Source organism: Panulirus ornatus, chromosome 22 (assembly GCF_036320965.1).
Source record: "Panulirus ornatus isolate Po-2019 chromosome 22, ASM3632096v1, whole genome shotgun sequence".
NCBI lineage: Eukaryota > Metazoa > Arthropoda > Malacostraca > Decapoda > Palinuridae > Panulirus > Panulirus ornatus.
In genome coordinates this window covers 5,235,047-5,259,151 of record NC_092245.1, presented here as the reverse complement: position 1 = coordinate 5,259,151, position 24,105 = coordinate 5,235,047, and the positions used below count along the sequence as shown (strand labels likewise).

Here is a 24,105-nt window from a genome sequence, read left to right as displayed (position 1 = left end):
TTGTACAAAGGCAAAGGGGATAAGAGTGAGTGCTCAAATTACAGAGGTGTAAGTTTGTTGAGTATTCCTGGTAAATTATATGGAAGGGTATTGATTGAGAGGGTGAAGGCATGTACAGAGCATCAGATTGGGGAAGAGCAGTGTGGTTTCAGAAGTGGTAGAGGATGTGTGGATCAGGTGTTTGCTTTGAAGAATGTATGTGAGAAATACTTAGAAAAGCAAATGGATTTGTATGTAGCATTTATGGATCTGGAGAAGGTATATGATAGAGTTGATAGAGATGCTCTGTGGAAGGTATTAAGAATATATGGTGTGGGAGGCAAGTTGTTAGAAGCACTGAAAAGTTTTTATCGAGGGTGTAATGCATGTGTACATGTAGGAAGAGAGGAAAGTGATTGGTTCTCAGTGAATGTAGGTTTGCGGCAGGGGTGTGTGATGTCTCCATGGTTGTTTAATTTGTTTATGGATGGGGTTGTTAGGGAGGTAAATGCAAGAGTTTTGGAAAGAGGGGCAAGTATGAAGTCTGTTGGGGATGAGAGAGCTTGGGAAGTGAGTCAGTTGTTGTTCGCTGATGATACAGCGCTGGTGGCTGATTCATGTGAGAAACTGCAGAAGCTGGTGGCTGAGTTTGGTAAAGTGTGTGGAAGAAGAAAGTTAAGAGTAAATGTGAATATATATATATATTTATATTTCATTTATTTATTTTGCTTTGCTGCTGTCTCCCGCGTTAGCGAGGTAGCACAAGGAAACAGACGAAAGAATGGCCCAACCCACCCACATACACATGTATATACATACATGTCCACACACGCAAATATACATACCTATACATCTCAATGTATACATATATATACACACACAGACATATACATATATACACATGTACATAATTCATACTGTCTGCCTTTATTCATTCCCATCGCCACCCCGCCACGCATGAAATAACAACCCCCTCCCTCCTCATGTGTGTGAGGTAGCGCTAGGAAAAGACAACAAAGGCCCCATTCATTCACACTCAGTCTCTAGCTGTCATGTAATAATGCACTGAAACCACTGTTCCCTTTCCACATCCAGGCCCCACAGAACTTTCCATGGTTTACCCCAAACGCTTCACATGCCCTGGTTCAATCCATTGCCAGCACGTCGACCCCGGTATACCACATCGTTCCAATTCACGCTATTCCTTGCACGCCTTTCACCCTCCTGCATGTTCAGGCCCCGATCACTCAAAATTTATATATATATATAAGTATACTTATGTAAGTAGGAGAGATGGCCAGAGAGCGTTATTGGATTACGTGTTAATTGACAGGCGTGCGAAAGAGAGACTTTTGGATGTTAATGTGCTGAGAGGTGCAACTGGAGGGATGTCTGATCATTATCTTGTGGAGGCTAAGGTGAAGATTTGTATGGGTTTTCAGAAAAGAAGAGTGAATGTTGGGGTGAAGAGGGTGGTGAGAGTAAGTGAGCTTGGGAAGGAGACCTGTGTGAGGAAGTACCAGGAGAGACTGAGTACAGAATGGAAAAAGGTGAGAACAATGGAAGTAAGGGGAGTGGGGGAGGAATGGGATGTATTTAGGGAATCTGATGGATTGCGCAAAAGATGCTTGTGGCATGAGAAGAGTGGGAGGTGGGTTGATTAGAAAGGGTAGTGAGTGGTGGGATGAAGAAGTAAGAGTATTAGTGAAAGAGAAGAGAGAGGCATTTGGACGATTTTTGCAGGGAAAAAATGCAATTGAGTGGGAGATGTATAAAAGAAAGAGACAGGAGGTCAAGAGAAAGGTGCAAGAGGTGAAAAAAAGGGCAAATGAGAGTTGGGGTGAGAGAGTATCATTAAATTTTAGGGAGAATAAAAAGATGTTCTGGAAGGAGGTAAATAAAGTGCGTAAGACAAGGGAGCAAATGGGAACTTCAGTGAAGGGCGCAAATGGGGAGGTGATAACAAGTAGTGGTGATGTGAGAAGGAGATGGAGTGAGTATTTTGAAGGTTTGTTGAATGTGTTTGATGATAGAGTGGCAGATATAGGGTGTTTTGGTCGAGGTGGTGTGCAAAGTGAGAGGGTTGGGGAAAATGATTTGGTAAACAGAGAAGAGGTAGTGAAAGCTTTGCGGAAGATGAAAGCCGGCAAGGCAGCAGGTTTGGATGGTATTGCAGTGGAATTTATTAAAAAAGGGGGTGACTGTATTGTTGACTGGTTGGTAAGGTTATTTAATGTATGTATGACTCATGGTGAGGTGCCTGAGGATTGGCGGAATGCGTGCATAGTGCCATTGTACAAAGGCAAAGGGGATAAGAGTGAGTGCTCAAATTACAGAGGTATAAGTTTGTTGAGTATTCCTGGTAAATTATATGGGAGGGTATTGATTGAGAGGGTGAAGGCATGTACAGAGCATCAGATTGGGGAAGAGCAGTGTGGTTTTAGAAGTGGTAGAGGATGTGTGGATCAGGTGTTTGCTTTGAAGAATGTATGTGAGAAATACTTAGAAAAGCAAATGGATTTGTATGTAGCATTTATGGATCTGGAGAAGGCATATGATAGAGTTGATAGAGATGCTCTGTGGAAGGTATTAAGAATATATGGTGTGGGAGGAAAGTTGTTAGAAGCAGTGAAAAGTTTTTATCGAGGATGTAAGGCATGTGTACGTGTAGGAAGACAGGAAAGTGATTGGTTCTCAGTGAATGTAGGTTTGCGGCAGGGGTGTGTGATGTCTCCATGGTTGTTTAATTTGTTTATGGATGGGGTTGTTAGGGAGGTAAATGCAAGAGTTTTGGAAAGAGGGGCAAGTATGAAGTCTGTTGGGGATGAGAGAGCTTGGGAAGTGAGTCAGTTGTTGTTCGCTGATGATACAGCGCTGGTGGCTGATTCATGTGAGAAACTGCAGAAGCTGGTGACTGAGTTTGGTAAAGTGTGTGGAAGAAGAAAGTTAAGAGTAAATGTGAATAAGAGCAAGGTTATTAGGTACAGTAGGGTTGAGGGTCAAGTCAATTGGGAGGTGAGTTTGAATGGAGAAAAACTGGAGGAAGTGAAGTGTTTTAGATATCTGGGAGTGGATCTGGCAGCGGATGGAACCATGGAAGTGGAAGTGGATCATAGGGTGGGGGAGGGGGCGAAAATTCTGGGGGCCTTGAAGAATGTGTGGAAGTCGAGTACATTATCTCGGAAAGCAAAAATGGGTATGTTTGAAGGAATAGTGGTTCCAACAATGTTGTATGGTTGCGAGGCGTGGGCTATGGATAGAGTTGTGCGCAGGAGGATGGATGTGCTGGAAATGAGATGTTTGAGGACAATGTGTGGTGTGAGGTGGTTTGATCGAATGAGTAACGTAAGGGTAAGAGAGATGTGTGGAAATAAAAAGAGCGTGGTTGAGAGATCAGAAGAGGGTGTTTTGAAGTGGTTTGGGCACATGGAGAGAATGAGTGAGGAAAGATTGACCAAGAGGATATATGTGTCGGAGGTGGAGGGAACGAGGAGAAGAGGGAGACCAAATTGGAGGTGGAAAGATGGAGTGAAAAAGATTTTGTGTGATTGGGGCCTGAACATGCAGGAGGGTGAAAGGAGGGCAAGGAATAGAGTGAATTGGAGCGATGTGGTATACCGGGGTTGACGTGCTGTCAGTGGATTGAATCAAGGCATGTGAAGCGTCTGGGGTAAACCATGGAAAGCTGTGTAGGTATGTATATTTGCGTGTGTGGACGTATGTATATACATGTGTATGGGGGGGGTTGGGCCATTTCTTTCGTCTGTTTCCTTGCGCTACCTCGCAAACGCGGGAGACAGCGACAAAGTATAATAAAATATATAAAATAATATATATATATATATGTATATATATATATATATATATATATATATATAGAGAGAGAGAGAGAGAGAGAGAGAGAGAGAGAGAGAGAGAGAGAGAGAGAGAGAATGAGTGAGGAAATCTTTTTCACTCCATCTTTGTCGCTCTCTCCCGCGTTTGCGAGGTAGCGCAAGGAAACAGACGAAAGAAATGGCCCAACCCACCCCTATACACATGTATATACATACGTACACACACGCAAATATACAATACCTACACAGCTTTCCATGGTTTACCCCAGACGCTTCACATGCCCTGATTCAGTCCACTGACAGCACGTCAACCCCGGTATACCACATCGATCCAGTTCACTCTATTCCTTGCCCTCCTTTCACCCTCCTGCATGTTCAGGCCTCGATCACAAAATCTTTTTCACTCCATCTTTCCACCTCCAATTTGGTCTCCCACTTCTCCTCGTTCCCTCCACCTCCGACACATATATCCTCTTGGTCAATCTTTCCTCACTCATTCTCTCCATGTGCCCAAACCATTTCAAAACACCCTCTTCTGCTCTCTCAACCACGCTCTTTTTATTTCCACACATCTCTCTTACCCTTACGTTACTTACTCGATCAAACCACCTCACACCACACATTGCCCTCAAACATCTCATTTCCAGCACATCCATCCTCCTGCGCACAACTCTATCCATAACCCACGCCTCGCAACCATACAACATTGTTGGAACCACTATTCCTTCAAACATACCCATTTTTGCTTTCCGAGATAATGTTCTCGTCTTCCACACATTCTTCAAGGCTCCCAGAATTTTCAGCCCACTCCCCCACCCTATGCTTCACTTCTGCTTCCATGGTTCCATCCGCTGCCAAATCCACTCCCAGATATCTAAAACACTTCACTTCCTCCAGTTTTTCTCCATTCAAACTTACCTCCCAATTGACTTGACTCTCAACCCTACAGTACCTAATAACCTTGCTCTTATTCAAATTTTCTCTCAACTTTCTTCTTTCACACACTTTACCAAACTCAGTCATCAGCTTCTGCAGTTTCTCACATGAATCAGCCACCAGCGCTGTATCATCAGTGAACAACAACTGACTCACTTCCCAAGCTCTCTCATCCACAACAGACTGCATACTTGCCCCTCTTTCCAAAACTCTTGCATTCACCTCCCTAACAACCCAATCCATAAACAAATTAAACAACCATGGAGACATCACACACCCCTGCCGCAAACCTACATTCACTGAGAACCAATCACTTTCCTCTCTTCCTACTACACGTACACATGCCTTACATCTTCAATAAAAACTTTTCACTGCTTCTAAGAACTTGCCTCCCACACCATATATTCTTAATACCTTCCACAGAGCATCTCTATCAACTCTATCATATGCCTTCTCCAGATCCATAAATGCTACATACAAATCCATTTGCTTTTCTAAGTATTTCTCACATACATTCCTCAAAGCAAAAACCTGATCCACACATCCTCTACCACTTCTGAAACCACACTGCTCTTCCCCAATCTGATGCTCTGTACATGCCTTCACCCTCTCAATCAATACCCTCCCATATAATTTACCCGGAATACTCAACAAACTTCTTCTTTTTTCTTCTTTCTCTTAAACTATTCGCCATTTCCCGCGTTAGCGAGGTAGCGGTAAGAACAGAGGACTGGGCCTTTTTTGGAATATCCTCACCTGGCCCCCTCTGTTCCTTCTTTTGGAGAAAAAAAAAAAAAAACGAGAGGGGAGGATTTCCAGCCCCCCGCTCCCTCCCCTTTTAGTCGCCTTCTACGACACGCAGGGAATACGTGGGAAGTATTCTTAATCCCCTATCCCCAGGGATAATACATACTTATTTATATATATATATATATATATATATATATATATATATATAAAGTGTGTGGAAGAAGAAAGCCAAGAGCAAATGTGAACAAGAGCAAGGTCACCAGGCACAGCAGGGCTGAGGGCCAAGTCAACTGGGAGGCGAGTCCGAACGGAGAAAAACTGGAGGAAGCGAAGTGCCCCAGACATCTGGGAGTGGACCCGGCAGCGGACGGAACCATGGAAGCGGAAGCGGATCACAGGGTAGGGAGGGGGAGAAAATTCTGGGGGCCCCGAAGAACGTGTGGAAGTCGAGAACACCATCTCGGAAAGCAAAAATGGGCATGTTTGAAGGAACAGTGGTCCCAACAATGCTGCACGGCTGTGAGGCGCGGGCCATGGACAGAGTTGCGCGCAGGAGGATGGATGCGCTGGAAATGAGATGCCTGAGGACAACGTGTGGTGTGAGGTGGTTTGATCGAGTGAGCAACGCAAGGGTAAGAGGGATGTGTGGAAACAAAAAGAGCGCGGTTGAGAGAGCAGAAGAGGGCGCCCTGAAGTGACCTGGGCACACGGAGAGAACGAGTGAGGAAAGACTGACCAAGAGGACACACGTGTCGGAGGTGGAGGGAACGAGGAGAAGAGGGAGACCAAATTGGAGGTGGAAAGATGGAGCGAAAAAGATTTTGTGCGATCGGGGCCCGAACACACAGGAGGGTGAAAGGAGGGCAAGGAACAGAGTGAACTGGAGCGACGTGGCACACCGGGGCCGACGTGCCGTCAGTGGATTGAACCAAGGCACGCGAAGCGTCCGGGGCAAACCACGGAAAGCTATGTAGGTATGTATATTTGCGTGTGTGGATGCATGCATATACATGCGTATTGGGGGGGTTGGGCCACCCCCCCGCCCGCTTCCCCCGCCACCCCGCAAACGCGGGAGACAGCAACAAAGTATAATAAAAAAAAAAATAATAATATATGTATATAGGTACAGTAGGGTTGAGGTCAAGTCAATTGGGAGGTAAGTTTGAATGGAGAAAAACTGGAGGAAGTAAAGTGTTTTAGATATCTGGGAGTGGATCTGGCAGCGGATGGAACCATGAAAGCAGAAGTGGATCATAGGGTGGGGGAGGGGGCGAAAATTCTGGGAGCCTTGAAGAATGTTTGGAAGTCGAGAACATTATCTCGGAAAGCAAAAATGGGTATGTTTGAAGGAATAGTGGTTCCAACAATGTTGTATGGCTGCGAGGCGCGGGCCACGGACAGAGTTGTGCGCAGGAGGGCGGATGCGCCGGAAATGAGATGCTTGAGGACAACGAGTGGTGCGAGGTGGCCCGACCGAGTAAGCAACGCAAGGGCAAGAGAGATGTGGGGAAATAAAAAGAGCGTGGTTGAGAGAGCAGAAGAGGGCGCCCCGAAATGGCCTGGGCACATGGAGAGAATGAGCGAGGAAAGATTGACCAAGAGGACACATGTGTCGGAGGTGGAGGGAACGAGGAGAAGTGGGAGACCAAATTGGAGGCGGAAAGATGGAGCGAAAAAGACCCTGTGCGATTGGGGCCCAAACACGCAGGAGGGTGAAAGGAGGGCAAGGAACAGAGTGAACTGGATCGACGTGGCACACCGGGGCCGACGCGCTGTCAGTGGACTGAACCAGGGCACGTGAAGCGCCTGGGGCAAACCACGGAAAGCTGTGCAGGTATGCGCACCTGCGCGTGCGGACGCACGTACACACATGTGTATGGGGGTGGGTTGGGCCACTTCCCCCGCCTGCCACCCCGCAAACGCGGGAGACAGAAAAAAAAATATTATATATATATATATATATATATATATGATATATGATAGAGTTGATAGAGATGCTCTGTGGAAGGTATTAAGAATATATGGTGTGGGAGGAAAGTTGTTAGAAGCAGTGAAAAGTTTTTATCGAGGATGTAAGGCATGTGTACGTGTAGGAAGAGAGGAAAGTGATTGGTTCTCAGTGAATGTAGGTTTGCGGCAGGGGTGTGTGATGTCTCCATGGTTGTTTAATTTGTTTATGGATGGGGTTGTTAGGGAGGTAAATGCAAGAGTTTTGGAAAGAGGGGCAAGTATGAAGTCTGTTGGGGATGAGAGAGCTTGGGAAGTGAGTCAGTTGTTGTTCGCTGATGATACAGCGCTGGTGGCTGATTCATGTGAGAAACTGCAGAAGCTGGTGACTGAGTTTGGTAAAGTGTGTGGAAGAAGAAAGTTAAGAGTAAATGTGAATAAGAGCAAGGTTATTAGGTACAGTAGGGTTGAGGGTCAAGTCAATTGGGAGGTGAGTTTGAATGGAGAAAAACTGGAGGAAGTGAAGTGTTTTAGATATCTGGGAGTGGATCTGGCAGCGGATGGAACCATGGAAGCGGAAGTGGATCATAGGGTGGGGGAGGGGGCGAAAATTCTGGGGGCCTTGAAGAATGTGTGGAAGTCAAGAACATTATCTCGGAAAGCAAAAATGGGTATGTTTGAAGGAATAGTGGTTCCAACAATGTTGTATGGTTGCGAGGCGTGGGCTATGGATAGAGTTGTGCGCAGGAGGATGGATGTGCTGGAAATGAGATGTTTGAGGACAATGTGTGGTGTGAGGTGGTTTGATCGAGTGAGTAACGTAAGGGTAAGAGAGATGTGTGGAAATAAAAAGAGCGTGGTTGAGAGAGCAGAAGAGGGTGTTTTGAAGTGGTTTGGGCACATGGAGAGAATGAGTGAGGAAAGATTGACCAAGAGGATATATGTGTCGGAGGTGGAGGGAACAAGGAGAAGAGGGAGACCAAATTGGAGGTGGAAAGATGGAGTGAAAAAGATTTTGTGTGATCGGGGCCTGAACATGCAGGAGGGTGAAAGGAGGGCAAGGAATAGAGTGAATTGGAGCGATGTGGTATACCGGGGTTGACGTGCTGTCAGTGGATTGAATCAAGGCATGTGAAGCGTCTGGGGTAAACCATGGAAAGCTGTGTAGGTATGTATATTTGCGTGTGTGGATGTATGTATATACATGTGTATGGGGGGGGTTGGGCCATTTCTTTCGTCTGTTTCCTTGCGCTACCTCGCAAACGCGGGAGACAGCGACAAAGTATAAAAAAAAAAAAAATATATATATATATATATATATATATATATATATATATATTATCCCTGGGGATAGGGGAGAAAGAATACTTCCCACGTATTCCCTGCGTGTCGTAGAAGGCGACTAAAAGGGGAGGGAGCGGGGGGCTGGAAATCCTCCCCTCTCAATTTTTTTTTTTTAATTTTCCAAAAGAAGGAACAGAGAAGGGGGCCAGGTGAGGATATTCCCTCAGTGGCCCAGTTCTCTGTTCTTAACGCTACCTCGCTAACGCAGGAAATGGCGAATAGTTTGAAAAAAAAAAAAAATATATATATATATATATATATATATATACATATATATATATATATATATATATATATTTCCTTTCTTTCATACTATTCGTCATTTCCCGCGTTAGCGAGGTAGCATTAAGAACAGAGGACTGGGCCTTTGAGGGAATATCCTCATCTGGCCCTTCTCTGTTCCTTCTTTGGGGGAAAAAAAAAACTTATATCTCTTATATCAACAAACTTATATCTCTGTAATTTGAGCAATCACTCTTACCCCCCTTGCCTTTGTACAATGGCACTATGCAAGCATTCCGCCAATCCTCAGGCACCTCACCACGAATCATACATACATTAAATAACCTTACCAACCAGTCAACAACACAGTCACCCCCTTTTTTTATGAATTCCACTGCAATACCATCTAAACCTGCTGCCTTGCCGGCTTTCATCTTTTGCAAAGATTTTACTACCTCTTCTCTGTTTACCAAATCATTTTCCCTAAGCCTCTCACTTTGCACACCACCTCAACCACAACACCCTATATCTGCCACTCTATCATCAAACACATTCAATAAAACTTCAAAATACCCACTCCACCTCCTTCTCACATCACCACTACTTGTTATCACCTCCCCATTAGCCCCCTTCACTGAAATTCCCATTTGTTCCCTTGTCTTACGCACTTTATTTACCTCCTTCCAAAACATCTTTTTATTCTCCCTAAAATTTAATGATACTCTCTCACCCCAACTCTCATTTGCCCTCTTTTTCACCTCTTGCACCTTTTTCTTGACCTCCTGCCCCTTTCTTTTATACATCTCCCACTCATTTGCATTATTTTCCTGCAGAAATCGTCCAAATGCCTCTCTCTTCTCTTTCACTAATAACCTTACTTCTTCATCCCACCACTCACTACCTTTTCTAATCTGCCCACCTCCCACGCTTCTCATGCCACAAGCATCTTTTGCGCAAGACATCAATGCTTCCCTAAATGCATCCCATTCCAACCCCCCACTCCGCTTACCTCCTTTGTTCTCACCTTTTTCCATTCTTTACTCAGACTCTCCTTGTACTTCCTCACACAAGTCTCCTCCCCAAGCTCACTTACTCTCACCACTCTCTTCACCCCAACTTTCTCTCATCTTTTCTGGAAACCTCTACAAATCTTCACCTTCGCCTCCACAAGATAATGATCAGACATCCCTCCAGTTGCACCTCTCAGCACATTAACATCCAAAAGTCTCTCTTTTGCACACCTATTAATTAACACGTAATCCAATAACGCTCTCTGGCCATCTCTCCTACTTACATAAGTATGCTTATGCATATCTCTTTTTAGACCAGGTATTCCCAATCACCACTCCTTTTTCAGCACATAAATCTACAAGCTCTTCACCATTTCCATTTACAACACTGATCACCCTATGTATACCAATTATTCCCTCAACTGCCACATTACTCACCTTTGCATTCAAATCAATCATCACTATAACCCGGTCTCGTGCATCAAAACTACTAACACACTCATTCAGCTGCTCCCAAAACACTTGCCTCTCATGATCTTTCTTCTCATGCACAGGTGCATATGCACCAATAATCCCCCCATCTCTCTCCATCCACTTTCAGTTTTACCCATATCAATCTAGAGTTTACTTTCTTACACTCCATCATATACTCTCACCACTCCTGTTTCAGGAGTAGTGCTACTCCTTCCCTTGCTCTTGTCCTCTCACTAACTCCTGACTTTACTCCCAAGACATTCCCAAACCACTCTTCCTCTTTACCCTTGAGCTTCGTTTCACTCAGAGCCAAAACATCCAGGTTCCTTTCCTCAAACATACTACCTATCTCTCCTTTTTTCTCATCTTGGTTACATCCATACACATTTAGAGACCGCAATCTGAGCCTTCGAGGAGAATGAGCATTCCCCACGTGACTCCTCCTTCTGTTTCCCCTTTTAGAAAGTCAAAATACAAGGAGGGGAGGGTTTCTAGCCCCCCGCTCCCGTCCCCTTTAGTCGACACGTGAGGAATGTGACACGTGAGGAATGCGTGGGAAGTATTCTTTCTCCCCAATCCCCAGGGATAAAATAATAATATATATATATTTCTTTCTTTCAAGCTATTCGCCATTTCCCGCGTTAGCGAGGTAGCGTTAAGAACAGAGGACTGGGCCTTTGAGGGAATATCCTCACTTGGCCTCCTTCTCTGTTCCTTCTTTTGGAAAATGGAAATATATTAAATGCATCAGTCTGTTTACTTGCATTTTAAATAAATAAACACTGATATACATATAACATAAGTAGTAAAGTGTCTCAGTCACTTTACCAGTACTTCACTTTACCAGTACTTTAATTAAATACACAATGATATTCATGAAACATATATGATTACAATGCTTTCCTCCTTCTGCTGAAATTATTTCTCAGCATCTTCAAAACCATCCTCTATAACAAGTTAAATAAATAGGTGATTGTTTTACATTTGAAATTCCCATGCAAGATTGACTCTCCTAGCTACAAAGATGTTGATTATTCACATGACAGGATTAGAATCATCGTAAACAGAATCAGCAAGCTCACATCCACAGTGTCAAAAAAAATCTTGAGCAATAAGCATAAAATTACAAGTTTTCACAGTGCTTATTCACTAAAAGGTTTTAACAGCCTTCTCAATGTGTACCAAAATGCATGTTTCAAAAATTAGAGCCATTTTACAATTCAGTTGTAAAATAAGGCTTAATGTGAGTTCAGGTTGTTGTTCATACAACATATTTAAAAGCCTTCAAGGTGTTGGAAATGTACCAACAGGATATGGAAATGCTGTTTTGCAGTGCTTTTTCAGACTTCAGAATTTTAGTATTTTAATCTAGAGTGATTCAGTGTCTTAAAGCAAAAGGAGTTAAACTTCATAAAAAAAATAGTAATACATAAAATCAAACATCCATTTTAAACAGTATTAAAACATTTTAAAAGAACATTCCTTAAAAAAAAAGAGCAAAGTAACCACTCTTTATTTGGAATACATAATCGCCTCTTAACCTCACAACCTGCTTTCTTTAAAGATTGATGCCAATCACTTGAACAAAGTCTAAAGAGGACCAAGCACACTAAAACTAATATAAACTAAGTTTAAAATATATATCATAAATAAACAGCTGCCATCATGAAAGCTTAAAATTCAAAACATTAAATCATTGTAGGACTATTCTCTTAACATGACTCTACACGCAGAACAAATTCTATGCAAATCAGTCATTCGTATGACAGGTGTCATTCCAGCAAATCAAATGAAGATGGGGTCCAGTCCTAAGACACTCAACGATAAAATCTCACAAAACTCAAAACTGATATTACCTATATCTTCTGAAAACACTGCACTAGAGTTACCCTCTGCCAGTACTTGTTAAGGGTGAGCCACTAAAGGTCAATAAGTGGTACTGGAGTTCACCAGTAAGGGAGTTCCTGAACAGGACAGGCATCAGAGATGTAGATAGCAGATATTACCTGTAAGATGTTATAGTCAGTCATCTACCTGGTTACTCTTGTGTAAAAAAAATTATATATATATGGAAGGTGACATATAACTTTTTCTACAAATAGCTTGATGCACTACAGTGTAACATCTGCAGCTTTTCTTTATTCTAAAGGGTTCAAACCCTGAGAATGTATCTAAAGTTTAGGATCTATCTCCTGCTAAAGCTTGTGCCAAACAGAAAATATATAAAATGAAGAGAGGGATGTAAGAGGCTTTAGTTTGTAACTAGCTTACATGATATTAGATTAATAGTAAAGGAATAGAAATTTTTTGGTAAGCGGATGAAAGAGGTGGAAGAGGGAAATAGGTAGCAATAAAAAACAAATGAATTTTGATGAAGCAATGAAAAGGTAAGAGACATGCGTGGTAATAAAAAGTGTATGGTTGAGAGAGCAGAAGTGGGTATGTTGAAATGGTTTGGACACATGGAGAGATTGAGTGAGGAAAGGCTGACAAAGAGGACATATATGTGTCAGATGTGGAGGGAATAAGGAGAAGCAGGAGACCAAATTGGAGGTGGAAGGATGGAGTGAAAAAGATTTTTGAGTGATCGGGGCCTGAACATACAAGAGGGTGAGAGGTGTGCAAGGAATAAATTGGAATGATGTGGGATACCAGGGTCGACATGCCGTCAAGAGACTGAACCAGGGGAAGCGAAACATCTGGGGCATACCTCGGAAAGGTCTGTGGGGCTTGGATGTGGATAGGGAAGTGTGGTTTCGATACACTACACAAGACAGCTAGAGACTGAGTGTAAATGAATGTGACCTTTTCTTTTGACCATTTTCCTAGTGCTACCTTGCTAAAGTGGGAGGTAGCAATGCTGTTTCCTGTGGGGTGGGGTAGTACCACGAATGGATGAAGGCAAGCAAGTATGAATAGGTACATGTGTATATATGTATATGTCTGCATCAGTGTATTATCCCTGGGGATATGGGAGAAAGAATACTTCCCACGTATTCCCTGCATGTTGTAGAAGGCAACTAAAAGGGAAGGGAGCGGGGGGCTGGAAATCCTCCCCTCTTGATTTTTTTTTAATTTTCCAAAAGAAGGAACAGAGAAAGGGGGGGGGGGGGGGCAGGTAACGGTATTCCCTCAAAGGCCTAGTCCTCTGTTCTTAACGCTACCTCGCTAATGCGGGAAATGGTGAATAGTATGAAAAAAAAAGTGTATGTATATGTATGTATGTTTTTTTTTTTTTTTTTTTTTATACCTCGTCGCTGTCTCCCGCGTTTGCGAGGTAGCGATGTATGTATGTATGTATGTATATATCCCTGGGGATAGGGGAGAAAGAATACTTCCCATGCATTACTCACGTGTCGTAGTAGGCGACTAAAGGGGACGGGAGTGGGGGGCTGGAAACCCTCCCCTCGTAGTATTTTAACTTTCGAAAAGGGGAAACAGAAGGAGTAGTCATGCGGGGAGTGCTCATCCTCCTCGAAGCCTCAGATTGGGGTGTCTAAATGTGTGTGTGGATTTAACCAAGATGAGAAAAAAGGAGAGATATGTAGTATGTTTGAGGAAAGGAACCTGGATGTTTTGGCTCTGAGTGAAACGAAGCTCAAGGGTAACGGGGAAGTGTTTTGGGAATGTTTTGGGAGTAAAGTCAGGGGTTAGTGAGAGGACAAGAGCAAGGGAAGGAGTAGCACTATTCCTGAAACAGGAGTGGTGGGAGTATGTGATAGTGTAAGAAAGCAAACTCTAGATTGATATGGGTAAAACTGAAAGTTGATGGAGATAGATGGGTGATTATTGGGGCATATGCACCTGGGCATGAGAAGAAAGATCATGAGAGGCAAGTGTTTTGGGAGCAGATGAGTGAGTATGTTAGTAGTTTTGATGCATGAGACTGGGTTATAGTGATGGGTGATTTGAATGCAAAGGTGAGTATTGTGGCAGTTGAGGGAATAATTGGTATACATGGGGTGTTCAGTGTTGTAAATGGAAATGGTGAAGAGCTTGTAGATTTATGTGCTGAAAAAGGACTGGTGATTGGGAATACCTTGTTTAAAAAGAGAGATACACATAAGTATACGTATGTAAGTAGGAGAGATGGCTAGAGATCATTATTGGATTACGTGTTAATTGATAGGTGCGTGAAAGAGACTTTTGGATGTTAGTGTGCTGAGAGGTGCAACTGGAGGGATGTCTGATCATTATCTTGTGGAGAAGAATGTTAACCTTTGTAGAGATTTTCAGAAAAGAAGAGAGAATGTTGAGGTGAAGAGAGTGGTGAGAGTAAGTGAGCTTGGGAAGGAGACTTGTGTGGGGAAGTACCAGGAGAGAATGAGTACAGAATGGAAAAAGGCAACAACAAAGGAGGTAAGGGGAGTGGGGTAGGAATGGGATGTATTTAGGGAAGCAGTGATGTCTTGCACAAAAGATGCTTGTGGCATGAGAAGCGTGGGAGGTGGGCAGATTAGAAAGGGTAGTGAGTGGTTGGATGAAGAAGTTAAGATTATTAGTGAAAGAGAAGAGAGAGGCATTTGGACGATTTCTGCAGGGAAATAATGCAAATGACTGGGAGATGTACAAAAGAAAGAGGCAGGAGGTCAAGAGAAAGGTGCAAGAGGTGAAAAAGAGGGCAAATGGGAGTTGGGGTGAGAGAGTATCATCAAATTTTAGGGAGAATAAAAAGATGTTTTGGAAGGAGGTAAATAAAGTGTGTAAGACAAGGGAACAAATGGGAACATTAGTGAAGGGGGCTATTTCGGAGAAGACAACAAGTAGTGGTGATGTGAGAAGGAGATGGAGTGAGTATTTTGAAGGTTTGTTGAATGTGTTTGATGATAGAGTGGCAGATATAGGGTATTTTGGTCGAGGTGGTGTGCAAAGTGAGAGGGGTAGGGAGAATGATTTGATAAACAGATAAGAGGTAGTAAAAGCTTTGTGGAAGATGAAAGCTGGCAAGGCAGCGGGTTTGGCATGGTATTGCAGTGGAATTTATCAAAAAAGGGGGCGACTGTATTGTTGACTGGTTGGTAAGGTTATTTAATGTATGTATGACTCATGGTGAGGTGCCTGAGGATTGCCAGAATGCTTGCATAGTGCCATTGTACAAAGGCAAAGGGGATAAAAGTGAGTGCTCAAATTATAGAGGTATAAGTTTGTCGACTAAACCTGGTAAATCATATGGGAGGGTATTGATTGAGAGGGTGAATGCATGTACAGGGCATCAGATTGGGGAAAAGCAGTGTGGTTTCAGAAGTGGTAGAGGATGTGTGGATCAGGTGTTTGCTTTGAAGAATGTATGTGAGAAATACTTAGAAAAGCAAATGGATTTGTATGTAGCATTTATGGATCTGGAGAAGGCATATGATAGAGTTGACAGAGATGCTATGTGGAAGGTATTAAGAATATATGGTGTGGGAGGCAAGTTGTTAGAAGCAGTGAAAAGTTTTTATCGAGGACATGTAGGAAGAGAGGAAAGTGATTGGTTCTCAGTTGATGTAGATTTGCGGCAGGGGTGTGTGATGTCTCCATGGTCGTTTAATTTGTTTATGGATGGGGTTGTTAGGGAGGTGAATGCAAGAGTTTTGGAAAGAGGGGCAAGTATGCAGTCTGTTGTGGATGAAAGAGCTTGGAAGTGAGTCAGTTGTTGTTCGCTGATGATACAGCGCTGGTGGCTGATTCATGTGAGAAACTGCAGAAGCTGGTGACTGAGTTTGGTAAAGTGTGTGAAAGAAGAAAGCTGAGAGTAAATGTGAATAAGAGCAAGGTTATTAGGTACAGTAGGGTTGAGGGACAAGTCAATTGGGAGGTAAGTTTGAATGGATAAAAACTGGAGGAAGTGAAGTGTTTTAGATATGTGGGAGTGGATTTGGCAGCGGATGGAACCATGGAAGCAGAAGTGAATCATAGGGTGGGGTAGAGGTCAAAAGTTCTGGGAGCATTGAAGAATGTGTGTAAGTCAAGAACATTATCTCGGAAAGCAAAAAAGGGTATGTTTGAAGAAATAGTGGTTCCAACAATGTTATATGGTTGTGAGGCGTGGACTATGGATAGAGTTGTGCACAGGAGGGTGGATGTGCTGGAAATGAGATGTTTGAGTACAATATGTGGTGTGGGGTGGTTTGATCGAGTAAGTAATGTAAGGGTAAGAGAGATGTGTGGTAATAAAAAGAGTGTGGTTGAGTGAGCAGAAGAGGGTGTTTTGAAATGGTTTGGTCACATGGAGAGAATGAGTGAGGAAAGATTGACCAAGAGGATGTATGTGTCAGAGGTGGAGGGAACGAGGAGAAGTGGGAGACCAAATTGGAGGTGGAAAGATGGAGTGAAAAAGATTTTGAGTGATTGAGGCCTGAACATGCAGGAGGGTGAAAGGCGTGCAAGGAACAGAGTGAATTGGAACAATGTGGTATACCAGGGTTGACATGCTGTCAATGGATTGAACCAGGGCATGTGAAGCGTGTGGGGTAAACCATGGAAAGTTCTGTGGGGCCTTCATGTGGAAAGGGAGCTGTGGTTTCGGTGTATTATTACATGACAGCTAGAGACTGAGTGTGAACAAATGGGACCTTTGCTGTCTTTTCCTAGAGCTACCTCGCACACATGAGGGGGGAGGGGGTTGTTATTTCATGGGTGGCCGGGTGGCGATGGGAATGAATAAAGGCAGACAGTATGAATTATGTACATGTGTTTATATGTGTATGTCTGAGTAGTGTATATATATATATGTTGAGATGTACAGGTATGTATATATGCGTGTGTGGATGTGTATGTATATACATGTGTATGTGGGTGGGTTGGGCCATTCTTTCGTCTGTTTCCTTGCGCTACCTCACTAATGCGGGAGACAGCGACATGTGTGCAAGGTAGCGCTAGGAAAAGGCAACAAAGGCCACATTCATTCACACTCAGTCTCTAGCTGTCATGTAATAATGCAATGAAACCACAGCTCCCCTTCCACATCCAGGCCCCACACAACTTTCCATGGTTTACCCCACATGCTTCACATGCCCTGGTTCAATCCATTGACAGCACGTCGACCCCAGTATACCACATCGTTCCAATTCACTCTATTCCTTAAACGCCTTTCACCCTCCTGCATGTTCAGGCCCTGATCACTCAAAATCCTTTTCACTCCATCTTTCCACCTCCAATTGGGTCTCCCACTTCTCGTTCCCTCCACCTCTGACACATATATCCTCTTGGTCAATCTTTCCTTACTCATTCTCTCCATGTGGCCAAACCATTTCAAAACACCCTCTTCTGCTCTCTCAACCACATTCTTTTTATTACCACACATCTCTATCACCCTATTATTACTTACTCGATCAAACCACCTAACACCACATATTGTCCTCAAACATTTCATTTCCAGCACATCCACCCTCCTCACCAGAACTCTATCTATAGCTTACACCTCACAACCATATAATATTGTTGGAACCACTATTACTTCAAACATACCCATTTTTGCTTTCCGAGATAATGTTCTCGACTTCCACACATTCTTCAAGGCTCCCAGGATTTTCGCCCCCTCCCCCACCCTATGATTCACTTCCACTGCCATGGTTCCATCTGCTGCCAGATCCACTCCCAGATATCTAAAACACTTTACTTCCTCCAGTTTTTCTCCATTCAAACTTACCTCCCAACTGACTTGACCCTCAACCCTACTGTACCTAATAACCTTGCTCTTATTCACATTTACTCTTAACTCTTAATATATATATATATATATATATATATATATATATATATATATATATATATATATATATATATATTTTTTTTTTTTATACTTTGTCGCTGTCTCCCGCGTTTGCGAGGTAGCGCAAGGAAACAGACGAAAGAAATGGCCCAACCCCCCCCCCATACACATGTATATACATACGTACACACACGCAAATATACATACCTACACAGCTTTCCATGGTTTACCCCAGACGCTTCACATGCCCTGATTCAATCCACTGACAGCACGTCAACCCCGGTATACCACATCGATCCAATTCACTCTATTCCTTGCCCTCCTTTCACCCTCCTGCATGTTCAGGCCCCGATCACACAAAATCTTTTTCACTCCATCTTTCCATCTCCAATTTGGTCTCCCACTTCTCCTCGTTCCCTCCACCTCCGACACATATATCCTCTTGGTCAATCTTTCCTCACTCATTCTCTCCATGTGCCTAAACCATTTCAAAACACCCTCTTCTGCTCTCTCAACCACGCTCTTTCTATTTCCACACATCTCTCTTATCCTTACGTTACTTACTTGATCAAACCACCTCACACCACACATTGTCCTCAAACATCTTATTTCCAGCACATCCATCCTCCTGCGCACAACTCTATCCATAGCCCACGCCTCGCAACCATACAACATTGTTGGAACCACTATTCCTTCAAACATACCCATTTTTGCTTTCTGAGATAATGTTCTCGACTTCCACACATTCTTCAAGGCTCCCAGGATTTTCGCCCCCTCCCCCACCCTATGATCCACTTCCGCTTCCATGGTTCCATCCGCTGCCAGATCCACTCCCAGATATCTAAAACACTTCACCTCCTCCAGTTTTTCTCCATTCAAACTTACCTCCCAATTGACTTGCCCCTCAACCCTACTGTACCTAACTACCTTGCTCTTATTCACATTTACTCTTAACTTTCTTCTTTCACACACTTTACCAAACTCAGTCACCAGCTTCTGCAGTTTCTCACATGAATCAGCCACCAGCGCTGTATCATCAGCGAACAACAACTGACTCACTTCCCAGGCTCTCTCATCCCTAACAGAATTCATACTTGCCCCTCTTTCCAAAACTCTTGCATTCACCTCTCTAACAACCCCATCCATAAACAAATGATAGAGTATGATGCGTATGTTACCGAAAACTGCAAAAGAAAACTGAAATGGACTTATGGTGAAAGCTAGAAAGAAGAGTCGGCACCCAGTCAATAAGCCTATAATTTTCGGAGAAAGATGACCTGGTTCAAGACTACAAAGTCATGGCCGTCATACCCAAAGGTTGTACCGTCGTACTCAAGGGTCGTACCGTCGTACCAAATGGGTACATAATCTCTAGCAGGACTTCTACAGATCAAGTTAAGAACACACTAGAAACAGCTGGTCGCTGACGAGCCCACACATGCATCAACACAACCCATTCATAGGGTCTTCCAACACCCACATCCTAACTGTGGGTCCCATGGGTGGGATGTTGTACGTTTCCCATAGTCCCCCATCCCCACCTGGTGAAGGGAGTCCCAGGAGGGATATCCCAACCCACCCATCTCGCTTGGGAACCTAGCAGGAAACCCCACACGTAAGGGACTTAAAACTTAGGCTTGTAATGGCGTTTGAGACTGGGGTAGGGGGTGTCGCCTTTCACCTGGTACCCCTGCGCTATATGGGAACCCTGACCGGATAGACTCGACCGCCCCCTCTACCACGGGAGGGCCAAGGGGTTAGATCGGCGGTGGATAGGGGGGGGGGGATATGTTTTAATTCTAATACCCAATATGTGTAGCGAAGGTCGTGGAGTGGTGTTGTGAGGTGAGCAAGTCTGGTGACGATGGAGAGGGAAGAAGAAAAAGAAAAATAGTTTTAGTTTAGAAATATCTATTGTCTTGATATATAAACATATATGAAGCAGGATTTGGCCAGCAGGAGAAGAACCATCATAATGGAGTTGCACGGACTGTGATCCTTGCTGTGGTTACAAGAATGTTCTTCCGCCCACAAGTGATGCTACTACGTTTGTGAATCAAGAACCATTGCAACACAAACCTTGCCAGGTAGGTAGAGTGTCCCGCAGTGTATCGAGACAGACTTCCCCAGAACTTTTTTAAAGGGGAAGTAAATGTTTACAGTTGTGTTACTGGAGTGATAGTTTTCATACATGGTGCTTTGACAAGAAAATAGTGAAATTGGAAAAAAAATGTAGCTTAGACATTGAAGCTTATTGATACAGTGGTTAAACTGATGAGAACTACTATTGACGTTTGTGTAAATAAATTATACATTTCCCTTTTCCATAGCCAGAGGTTGAACCATTATGTGACTTTCATTTTCTCATTTCATTTCAAGCTAGAAGTTTCAGTTTTCTAAATTATTTCTTACTTTTTTCATATGTATATATATATGTGTATGTGTGTGTGTGTGTATATGTGCGTGTGTATGTGTATGTATATATATATGTATATATATATATATATATATATATATATATATATATATATATATATATATATATATATATATATTTTTTTTTTCATACTATTCGCCATTTCCCGCATTTGCGAGGTAGCGTTAAGAACAGAGGACTGGGCCTTAGAGGGAAAATCCTCACCTGGCCCCCTTCTCTGTTCCTTCTTTTGGAAAATTAAAAAAAAACGAGAGGGGAGGATTTCCAGCCACCCACTCCCTCCCCTTTTAGTCGCCTTCTACGACACGCAGGGAATACGTGGGAAGTATTCTTTCTCCCCTATCCCCAGGGATAATATATATATATATATATATATATATATATATATATATATATATATATATATATATATATATCATTATATATCATCATTAAATATCATTAAATTTTAGGGAGAATAAAAAGATGTTCTGGAAGGAGGTAAATAAAGTGCGTAAGACAAGGGAGCAAATGGGAACTTCAGTGAAGGGCGCAAATGGGGAGGTGATAACAAGTAGTGGTGATGTGAGAAGGAGATGGAGTGAGTATTTTGAAGGTTTGTTGAATGTGTTTGATGATAGAGTGGCAGATATAGGGTGTTTTGGTCGAGGTGGTGTGCAAAGTGAGAGGGTTAGGGAAAATGATTTGGTAAACAGAGAAGAGGTAGTGAAAGCTTTGCGGAAGATCAAAGCCGGCAAGGCAGCAGGTTTGGATGGTATTGCAGTGGAATTTATTAAAAAAGGGGGTGACTGTATTGTTGACTGGTTGGTAAGGTTATTTAATGTATGTATGACTCATGGTGAGGTGCCTGAGGATTGGCGGAATGCGTGCATAGTGCCATTGTACAAAGGCAAAGGGGATAAGAGTGAGTGCTCAAATTACAGAGGTATAAGTTTGTTGAGTATTCCTGGTAAATTATATGGGAGGGTATTGATTGAGAGGGTGAAGGCATGTACAGAGCATCAGATAGGGGAAGAGCAGTGTGGTTTCAGAAGTGGTAGAGGATGTGTGGATCAGGTGTTTGCTTTGAAGAATGTATGTGAGAAATACTTAGAAAAGCAAATGGATTTGTATGTAGCATTTATGGATCTGGAGAAGGCATATGATAGAGTTGATAGAGATGCTCTGTGGAAGGTATTAAGAATATATGGTGTGGGAGGAAAGTTGTTAGAAGCAGTGAAAAGTTTTTATCGAGGATGTAAGGCATGTGTACGTGTAGGAAGAGAGGAAAGTGATTGGTTCTCAGTGAATGTAGGTTTGCGGCAGGGGTGTGTGATGTCTCCATGGTTGTTTAATTTGTTTATGGATGGGGTTGTTAGGGAGGTAAATGCAAGAGTTTTGGAAAGAGGGGCAAGTATGAAGTCTGTTGGGGATGAGAGAGCTTGGGAAGTGAGTCAGTTGTTGTTCGCTGATGATACAGCGCTGGTGGCTGATTCATGTGAGAAACTGCAGAAGCTGGTGACTGAGTTTGGAAAAGTGTGTGGAAGAAGAAAGTTAAGAGTAAATGTGAATAAGAGCAAGGTTATTAGGTACAGTAGGGTTGAGGGTCAAGTCAATTGGGAGGTGAGTTTGAATGGAGAAAAACTGGAGGAAGTGAAGTGTTTTAGATATCTGGGAGTGGATCTGGCAGCGGATGGAACCATGGAAGCGGAAGTGGATCATAGGGTGGGGGAGGGGGCGAAAATCCTGAGGGCCTTGAAGAATGTGTGGAAGTCGAGAACATTATCTCGGAAAGCAAAAATGGGTATGTTTGAAGGAATAGTGGTTCCAACAATGTTGTATGGTTGCGAGGCGTGGGCTATGGATAAAGTTGTGCGCAGGAGGATGGATGTGCTGGAAATGAGATGTTTGAGGACAATGTGTGGTGTGAGGTGGTTTGATCGAGTGAGTAACGTAAGGGTAAGAGAGATGTGTGGAAATAAAAAGAGCGTGGTTGAGAGAGCAGAAGAGGGTGTTTTGAAGTGGTTTGGGCACATGGAGAGGATGAGTGAGGAAAGATTGACCAAGAGGATATATGTGACGGAGGTGGAGGGAACAAGGAGAAGAGGGAGACCAAATTGGAGGTGGAAAGATGGAGTGAAAAAGATTTTGTGTGATCGGGGCCTGAACATGCAGGAGGGTGAAAGGAGGGCAAGGAATAGAGTGAATTGGAGCGATGTGGTATACCGGGGTTGACGTGCTGTCAGTGGATTGAAGCATGGCATGTGGAGTGTCTGGGGTAAACCATGGTAAGCTGTGTAGGTATGTATATTTGCGTGTGTGGACGTATGTATATACATGTGTATGGGGGGGGGGTTGGGCCATTTCTTTCGTCTGTTTCCTTGCGCTACCTCGCAAACGCGGGAGACAGCGACAAAGTATAATAAATAAAAAATATATATATATATATATATATATATATATATATATATATATATATATATATATATATATATATATATATTATCCCTGGGGATAGGGGTGAAAGAATACTTCCCACGCATTCCTCGCGTGTCATAGAAGGCGACTAGAGGGGACGGGGGGCCAGAAATCCTCCCCTCCTTGTATCTTTTAACTTTCTAAAATGGGAAACAGAAGATATATATATATATATATATATATATATATATATATATATATTTTTTTTTTGTAATAATAAAAAGAAGGTTGAGAGCGCAGAAATGGGTGTGCCAAACTGGTTGGACATATGGAAGGAATGTGGGATGAGAGGTTGACAAAGAAGATATACGTGTCAGAAGTGGAGGGAAAAAGGAGAAGGGGGAGACCAAACTGGAGACAGAAGGATGGCATGAAATAATGTTGAGTGGCTGGGGCCCAAACATGCACGGGGTGAAAAGCTTCCATAGGACAAAGTGGATTAGATTGATGAACTATACAGGAGACAACATAACATCAATGGAATGAACCTGGGCATACAAAGGATTTGCAGAACCAATGAAAGGTCTGTGAACCCTGGTTTTGGATGGGGGGGTATGCTTTTCAGTACAGCTAGAGAATGGATGTTAGCAAATGAAGCCTTTCTTTGTCTGTTCCTTGTGCTATCTTGCTAATGCAGGAAATGGCAGACAAGAATGCAAAAAGAAAAAGAAATATTTATAGTGTTACTGGGATGACCTTAATAAAGGTACCACAAGACAATATATCAAGAAACAACAAAATGATAATTTAGTCCTGAAAAAAAGTAATTGATATTTGACATCATTATTTATATTCATTTATTTACTTTGCTTTGTTGCTGTCTCCCGCGTTAGCGAGGTAGCGCAAGGAAACAGACGAAAGAATGGCCCAACCCGCCCACATACATATGTATATACATACACGTCCAAACATGCAAATATACATACCTATACATCTCAATGTACACATATATATACACACACGGACATATACATGTATACACATGTACATAATTCATACTGTCTGCCTTTACTTGTTCCC

The 24,105-nt window shown here is 42.9% G+C and overlaps 1 protein-coding gene across 3 annotated transcripts in view; it reads right to left on the bottom strand.

Moving 5' to 3' along the window:
* Positions 1-11,241: 11,241 nt before the first annotated feature.
* LOC139756509 (uncharacterized) overlaps positions 11,242-24,105 on the bottom strand; it is a 183,095-nt gene continuing 170,231 nt past the window's right edge. For all 3 annotated transcript variants that reach the window (XM_071675958.1, XM_071675960.1, XM_071675961.1), the window contains one exon: positions 11,242-12,504. In XM_071675958.1, the coding sequence (XP_071532059.1) occupies positions 12,501-12,504 (4 nt within the window). In that variant the 3' untranslated portion in view covers positions 11,242-12,500. The remainder of the gene's footprint in view (positions 12,505-24,105) is intronic.